This window comes from Triticum dicoccoides, chromosome 7A, assembly GCF_002162155.2.
Source record: "Triticum dicoccoides isolate Atlit2015 ecotype Zavitan chromosome 7A, WEW_v2.0, whole genome shotgun sequence".
Lineage (NCBI taxonomy): Eukaryota > Viridiplantae > Streptophyta > Magnoliopsida > Poales > Poaceae > Triticum > Triticum dicoccoides.
Genome location: NC_041392.1, coordinates 83,698,720 through 83,707,118, shown reverse-complemented (window position 1 = coordinate 83,707,118; position 8,399 = coordinate 83,698,720). Strand labels below are relative to the sequence as shown.

Sequence of the window (8,399 nt, the reverse complement as noted above, 5' to 3'; positions counted from 1 at the left end):
CTTTTTTGTGTGAATCACTTAGTAACTCATCATCGAAGACCTGATAACTTATGTGTCTCGATCCTGATAACTCGGTCCTGATATACCCCATTTTTATGGCCTGGCAATTTCTATATAAACAAGATGGTAACTTATATACCACAGACGTGGTAACTTATTTAGCATGGGCGTGATAACTTTTGACCCAAAAAAAAGTCGTCGGAACATATCAACATGGGATCTACTTTTGAAGGTCTCATTGCGACAAATCTTTTATGTGAAAATGGTTTTTCAATCGGAGCGACGGTTTGAGCTACAAAACATTTTAAAGTTTGAAATAGGGGGAAATCTAGCATGACATCAGCTTTTCGTCTTTTAGTGCATATATGCATGTAATTAGAGGTAGGAGTGCACATGAAAGGAAAATTAGTCATTTTAATGCATGCATGTATATAATTAAAATGAAGTAAGGATTCGTTCTTGCCTATTGCTAAAATACGAACGTTTGGTAGTTATAAAACTCCTTTTTAAAATATATTATCACTTTGTACATCCAACAATTTCCGAATTTTGGCTTTCAAAATTGGGGAAGCATATTTATAAAATAAACAACAATGGCATCTACTGTATCCTCGGTCTCACTTTTCTTCGAGCTATAGTAAAGAATATTAAACCACTACCCACTGATTAAGCTTATTCATTATAGTAAAAAATAAACAACAATAACTGGCACTAAACGATGCCCTCCTTCAGATGACAAAGAAGAATTTTCCAATTTAAGTGCACTAACATTTTCCTTTTTCTTCTACTGATATATAAACAAATATAGATTCAAGTGAAACACACCTTTCTGAGGCCATGGAACAGTGGAGTTCGGGCACCCAGGCTTAGAAACAGGTCGGCGCTTGCAATGAGAATTGGAAAATGGGAGGGAGGGAGGATCAGAGATAGAGTCAGCAGTTGTGGCACTGGATGCGTGCGGGTCGAAGGAGTCCGGGCGGCGATGGTTGCAGGAAGAAACTAGGCGGCCGGTTGCAGCACGGGTATGGGTGACAATGTTGGACGCGTAAGGCACAGACGTGGTGCAATCAGAGGAGAAACTAATCATATTTCTTATCCAAGTATTGGAGGCGCGGCGAGATGCGGTAGGAGACCTGGCGGCAGGATTGCAGTGAGTCCAGGTGGTGGCCTTGGGCATGGAGCTCGCGCGGCAGCGCTCAAAGAGGAGATCGCACGGGGGAACAGATTGGAAGCTGAGGGCACCGTGGACTCGTTCTTGCATGGGCTTTGCTTTAGGCACTTGCACTTGGAGTTACGAAGCCCCTATCTAATTAGGATTACTAATATGCCCTTAGAATAACCACTGTGATTGCTTTGGGATTCGTGCAAAAAAAGTCCGGGCAAACATAGAACCACACCTCATGGTGCAAAGTAAACATGTTGCATGTCAAGAAATAGACAACTTTTATTTGAATGGCATTTTAAATCCAGATGGCACCCATTTCTGTATCTCGTACCCTTTTTTGCCCAAGTTAGATAATTACTCCGTCCGTCCAAAAATACTTGTCATCAAAATGGATAAAAAGGGATGTATGTCGAACTAAAATACGCCTAGATACATCCCCTTTTGTTCATTTTGATGACAAGTATTTCCGGACGGAGGGAGTACATTGTTAGCTAGCTCTAAGCCTAAATCAGATCTAAATTTCCCGGAGAAAGTTTGTATTTAAACTTGTACCAAACCCATTGAAAAGCATAATTCCGATGTTTTATCTTATTATTTTACATTGTAGGATTGAAGTCTCATCTTTTTCTAGGTTTGTATAAATGTTTGCTATCTTAGTAGTTAGCACTGCCCAGATTGATCCATAGCTTTAAATTAGAAGAACTTCTTGATTTTTCTCCCTCCAGGAGAGAATACCTTTAAATGACAAATTTACAAACATATTGATGTACGTATAATGCAAGATTATTAGTACTAACAATTATTATTTTTCCAGCAGGTTTAGCCATATAGCCTGACAAAAATGAATACAAGTTTGAGAAGTAAAACTTCCGTCCGGAATTAACTGTCGCTTAAATGAGTGCATCTAGAGTTCTAGACATGTTTCAGTGTGTAGATACACTCATTTCAGCGACAGTTAATTCTGGATGGAGGGAGTATTAAACCAAGCTCGTTACAATATTTAAAGAAAATCTCGTCTTCATAGGTTTTAACTAGTGAGAGTTCATGTGTGGCCTCAAAAGAGCGGTGAAAAGATAGTAGATTGCATGTTACCTTGAACTTATCCGCAGAACCAGCTTTTTCGTAAGCCTCAGCAGCTTTGGAGGCAGGTTCTTGTAGACCAAGGACTGGGCAACGAGGGTCGTCAGCACCTGCATGGTAATTTGTAAATGAAGCTCCAGCAGCAAGAAACATGCTCAATTAACATTAATTTTCAAACGAAGGGTTAACAACAGTTCTGCCTCAACCATAAAAGAATAAAACAAAAATATACACTGAAGACTGGAAGCCCAGCCCTGACAAGTGCTCATTGAACTCATAAAAGAGAAGTGAGACTTTTGAATATGTTGGGTTATGCAACAACTATTGGACGAAGCAGAAGCACTGAATAAGAAATATGATTTGGTTTTACCATTTAGGAGGAGGAGCGGGCGTGGTGCAATCAGAGGAACTGAGTAGGGAGCATCAAACTGTGAAGCCATACCAGGTGCTATCTTGTCCCAAACCTGGTAAAAATATGTCAATACACGATCATGAAACATTTCTAATGGAACAATCAGAAATAAATGTCAACTAAATCAGATAGTCACCTTTTTCACAACCTCTGCATCTATTTCACTCTTCCCTGAATCAATTCTTGCTTCTACAGGAAAGACAAAACGGCATAGATACTTACATGTAAATGTTCTGAACTGATACAGTATATTTCAGTTGTCATCTATATGTTTCAATGGTGTGTGCCCAATCTTAAAGAGGATGCATGGTATCTAACCTTCAAATAAAGGCTTAATGCTATCAACTCTAGCTTGCCACTTGTCATTATCTATTGCCCATTGAAATCCCTGTAGCCACCAAAGAGCATTGCTTTACTTAGATGGGACAAATCACAAAACTATGTGCACCCATATCGACAAATTACTGTTGTGTGTACCTGAACACCAATTATTGGAACAACAACACTGTACCGTGTATCCACAAAGGCAGCAAACCATGCATGCATTCCTGTATTCAGCTCCAAATAAAAAAGATAAATTTTCCAAAACTGAAGTCTACGTATTAATTCAGTATCATGATGCAATCATGATCTATAATACCTCCAAGCGATTCACCAGTAATCCCTATCCTAGAGGGATCGACATCCTCCCTTGCACTAAGATAATCTCCAAGCTTTATCAAGTCCCACACCTGCACATGTTCCTCACTGAGTATCGCAAAAAAACAGTCGTAACATGTTTTGAAGTATGATATACCAAGGCATACAGTAGAAGACAATCATAAGGACAGAACCAGACAAGGAGAATAAATCCAGAATTCAACTGAAGTGCCAACCCAGATAGTGCAGTTATGGCACCAGTACAGCTGGACTAACACCAACAACAGTGGCTTACCCATCAGGTTAGTTAAAGAGTAGACCACCAGCCACCAGGCATGGCACTGGGCCAGCCCAACTAAAGGCATGTGCTATACATGTCCGGTTTGACATTTATTGGTACAGAACCAATCCATTTATTAAAAAAAATGTATTTGGTGGGCAAATTGAAGAACACTGTTGACAGAACTTAGAACAATCAAAACATCAATTGTAACAGGTGGAAATAACATTTGGTACCGTGTCAAAAATAAAAGGCATAGTGTCCCCATTCCTCCAAGCTGAATTCAGTGCCTGTGTTTAAACCATGAAAGTAGGGATGATCAGACCAACTGTGGATACTACAGTTGTCGAACGTTTCATGAAATCGGTGGCACATAAATGGAAGTAAGTAGATTACCTCTATGTAAGTAGTCTTGCTGCTGGCCCTTTCACCGTGATAACGAGAATCGATGGCGACAGCAATATAACCCCTGGAGGCATATGCCTGCAAATGTGCAAGCAAGTTTTAAGAACAATAACCAGCGTTAAACATTGATGCGCACTTCGTACGGGCATGCTGGTATGGTTGAAATGAGAGGTAATTTTACCTCAAGCAGTGGACGCAACCATTCCTTGCATTTGTAAGAGCTGTGCAGTATTACAACAACGGGCTTTCTTTCAGGAGCAGTGTCATTAAGTTTCAGTAGAAGCACAGGTAGGCGTCCCTGTTCACCTGACTGTTGGGAGAAAAAAGGTGTAACAAATTCTGCTGTTCAGGGGACAAGAGGCACAATAAAGCCAAGCCAGTGCGCGTTAACTGTAGACTCAACTGGAGCTGGATCTCGGAACCACATTTACCCACATTTAATACACCAACTATCAGGGCCTCCACAAGTGGGTGCTTCAGACAGAGGGTCTGGGTGGAAACATGGCAGCAATGTGCTAATAAGTGAAGCACATGTACTGTACTGAGATGCAATATCAATCTGTCTATGGCGAGCACTGAGATGCAACGGACACGCCTAGACAAAATGCACACTACTGTTGCTCCTCTACTACCTTTTGAGCTGCTCAGATCAAATGTATAGTTGGTTTTCACTGATCTCAAGTTAAACTGCAAAGATGTAGGCAGGCAGTCTGCAGTGTAATATTCAGAAACAAGCAATGTGCAATGTATCCACTTAACACCTACGACGAATCAATCTGTTGATCATATAACTGACTACATGGCCAAAAAAGTACCTCGGTCATCAGGTAGAAATTTTCTTCAATCAGCTTCTCCTGGAAGTCCTCCACCTCCTTCCTCGGGCACGACTCCATGGCCTGGGGAAAAAAATTCAGACACTGTGGAGTCAACACGGTGGCCGCGATCTGGAAGGCGGACTGTGTTTGCTCGGATCGATGGAGGATCCTCCCGGCAAAAACCAAAAAATTATCGATGGAGGATCCTGACCTCTCTGAGCCCCAGAGGCCCGTTGCCTTGGTACAGCGGCTCCTTCACCGGGCTCCCTTGCTCCACGGTCATAGGCACTGCCACGAGCAGATTCGGAGCAAAGCCATTGATGAATATGCTGCAAACCCACGGCGCGCGGGAGAGAGAAAGGGAGTGGGGGTGGGGCCGGCTGACCTTGGCGGTCGCGACGGCGGCTGAGCAGCACCTCGAGGAACTCCGACCTGAGGTCTCCGGCGGCATCGGCGGCGGCCATTGGGGCTCCGGTGGCGTCGGTGCGGTCCCGCCTGGAACTGCGCGTGGTGGACTTGGAAGCGGAAGTGGAACTGGCGGAGTGGCAGCCGGGCCCCACCGCCCCCACGAGGCGTCCCTTCGAGTGGGCGCTCGTCACGTGCGGCACGCGGCCGGCGGCGGAGGAGCACGCGTGGCCGGTGCGCGGCGGGGCCCACATGGCAGCCGCGGCGAGGGTCAGCGCCAGCGCCATGGCCCGCCTCAGCATCGGCGCGCGAGGCAGAGGCGGCGGATAAGGCTCGCCAGCTGGCCGCTCGCCGGCACGCGGCACACATCGTGGGACGTGGGGGGAGGATGCTCCGCCGGAATGGAATCCCTCCCCCCGTCGCCGTCGAACCCGCGGGTGGGAAGATTCCAGGGCACTATTGGACGGAAAGTTTCCAGGATAGATAGACGGGCATACAAATTGTGAAAGCGACTTACATTCATAAGTTGCTTTGATTGATTGGAAGATTAATGTTGACTAGAAGAATGTCCGTGCGTTGCAACGGGGCCACATTAATTTTAAGAGTTCAATATTAATATTGTCATACATATCAATCCGGCAGGGCGTGGTCGGATTGCCGGGAAGTTGTGGAGTTTGGTGCGTCCGTCCGGAGCAGGGGACGTGCAAGCCGGGACGTGGAGCAAGGGACGCACAACCGTACATGCCCTAAATACAGCAGAATTCTTTCTGTCGTGAGCACATGACGAAAAAACAAACTTGCGATGGGGCTTGTGGAGTTGTGGAGGTTGTTACCTGATGCAGTGGCCACACACGCGGGGCTCACGGTGCACGCCACACAGCGACTTGGACCTCGGAGGGCCTTGGCCCTGTCAGGAGGAGGTCTCGAGTTCCTGCCGAGGACAGCCTGACGGGTGAGACGCACGGCCGCTCGCGCTGCCCGCAACGCGACCATGTCCTGCCCTAGGGTTCCGCGACGGCTTATGTTGTGTTGCCTGTACGGATATATAGGAGAACAAATAGGTGGATTATAATTCTTCCCATTGTATCGGTGCTGGGAAAGGAAGCGAGGGACAAAAATCAATCGAGGGGCCTTTAAGAGTAGAGATTAGTTAATTGGATTTTTCTTTAAAGTCTGTTATTTGTTTCCTTAAAATTTATTATATGTTTCCTAAATCAAATTGCATTGATGGGATGGATCGGTTGATTTGGGTAGTCTGTTATTTGTTTCCTTCACATTCATTATATGTTTCTTAAAGCAAATTGCATTGATGAGATGGATCGTTTGATTTGGGTAATTTAGTAAAGTTAGATCTATGTCTTTTTGTATGGTAGGAAAGTGTTTGTTTAGAAGGAAATAGTGAAAAAATAAACCGATGGGGTGGGGGAGGGGGACGAAAAAACCCAGACGAAAGTGGTGGGAGGATGACGAAAATAAAACGGAGGTGGGAGGATGACGAAAAAAAACAGCGAAAAAAACCGCGCAGACTATTCACGAAGTCGTCCATTAGGAGTAGAGATTTCTGGTTTATTGGTCCTCATTGTAATCTGTGTTTAATTTTGATGATAAATTTAACTAACAAAATGTTCATGCATGTCATAAAAAATTATATCATCAAAAACTAGTTCAAATACAAATTCAATGATATAATTTTTGTTGACATGCATTAACATTTTGTCAGTTAAATCTTTGGTTAAAATTTAACACAAATCACATAGGAGACTAATAAACCAGGACGGAGGTAATACCGTTCAAGTCTCAGAGTTTGGTTGTGGGATATCCATTTATCTTCAGAGTATATATATACAACAAAAGAAATAGTTATAGGGTAAAGAAAAATAAACATCACAACAATTGATTTACTCCCTTTATTTTTATTTAGTCTGCATATAGATTTGACTGAAAACAAACTTTGCAAAATTTGATCAAGTTTAGAGAAAAAAATATAAATATTTATCATAACAAATCTATATGATGTAAAAGTACATTCAATAATGAATCTAATGGTATTAATTTGTTATTGTATATGTTAATATTTTTTGTCTCTAAACTTTGTTAAACTTTATAAAGCTTGACTTTGACCAAAGCTAATACGCGGAGTAAATACAAACAGAGGGAGTACTTTGCGATTGCCCCTAAAAGCCTCTCTTTAAATCCACGAAGGCTGTCATAGCACCTCATCAGATATTAAGTTTTCACAAAGAGAGTCTCTAAAATGATAGGCTGATGCAATATAAAGATCCGGTAAGCATGCATGAAACTCCACTTCCTTCATATTTGGGTGAAAAACCAAAGACAATGACAAGAGAACCCCCGCCATCGTGATCTCTAGGGGGAGGATACTCCCACTCTGCATGAATTTGAATGGAATCTCGCGTCACTACTCCATGGCATATGCTATTCTGCGGTATTTTGCCAGGGCATTATTTTAGAAAAGGAATTTTATAGGCATATCATGTGAAAGCGACTTTTTTAGGAACTGTGGGAGGGGTGGATTTCGCCACCTGACTATATTGCTCAGAGTTGGCCATATGCGAAGAGACTGATCCAAATTGTAAGAGAACCTTCATACCATCAAAGAAGCATGCGGGGCCCGAATGGGTTAAGTTCCAAAGTTAGGCCTACCTGTAAGTGAGAGGCTTGGATGTGTTGTTAAATATGATGGTGCTAGGTTGCAGAGGGCATCACAAATGGATTATTTGAAAAGTTGAACATGAGGAGGGCGAACTACTTTACTTCTTTTCCAAGTTGTAATCCAGATCTGAGTGACTGATTTCTGTAGATCGGACTCGCCTTGGTGTGTGAATTCAGAATTGTCCTGAGACATATATTTAGGATCGTAAAACCAAGTACAAAGTTACAACATAACACATGGTTATGTCATGAGCATATACATGCCAACACAAGCAGAAGAGAGACTAGAAGGCAGGACAATGCGCCAGAGGAAAAAATGGAGGCAAATTCACCGGTCACCCAGTGAGCACACCAACAACAGCAACACCGAAACCACAAATATTGGATAACACAGGTTCGTCATCGGGAGCTACACCAAAACCAACTCCGAGCCATCCAACACCAAACATTAGGGTGGTCTTTCTCTGGCGAGGTGAGAATGACCAAGCGGAAAACTCTGGCTCAACTGCATAGAGAGAATGTCAA

At 43.2% G+C, this 8,399-nt stretch overlaps 1 protein-coding gene across 1 annotated transcript in view; it reads right to left on the bottom strand.

The window, feature by feature from the left end:
- The window catches only part of LOC119329842, an 8,023-nt gene extending 2,520 nt beyond the window's left edge, over positions 1-5,503 (bottom strand). The window contains exons 1-12 of the mRNA XM_037602942.1: positions 5,182-5,503; positions 5,008-5,084; positions 4,797-4,877; positions 4,163-4,291; positions 3,973-4,059; positions 3,813-3,866; positions 3,298-3,388; positions 3,135-3,205; positions 2,976-3,045; positions 2,794-2,846; positions 2,616-2,709; positions 2,258-2,355 (exon numbers count right to left, since the gene is read on the bottom strand). Coding sequence (XP_037458839.1) covers positions 2,258-2,355; positions 2,616-2,709; positions 2,794-2,846; positions 2,976-3,045; positions 3,135-3,205; positions 3,298-3,388; positions 3,813-3,866; positions 3,973-4,059; positions 4,163-4,291; positions 4,797-4,877; positions 5,008-5,084; positions 5,182-5,503 — 1,227 coding nt within the window. The remainder of the gene's footprint in view (positions 1-2,257; positions 2,356-2,615; positions 2,710-2,793; positions 2,847-2,975; positions 3,046-3,134; positions 3,206-3,297; positions 3,389-3,812; positions 3,867-3,972; positions 4,060-4,162; positions 4,292-4,796; positions 4,878-5,007; positions 5,085-5,181) is intronic.
- Between the last annotated feature and the right edge of the window lie 2,896 nt (positions 5,504-8,399).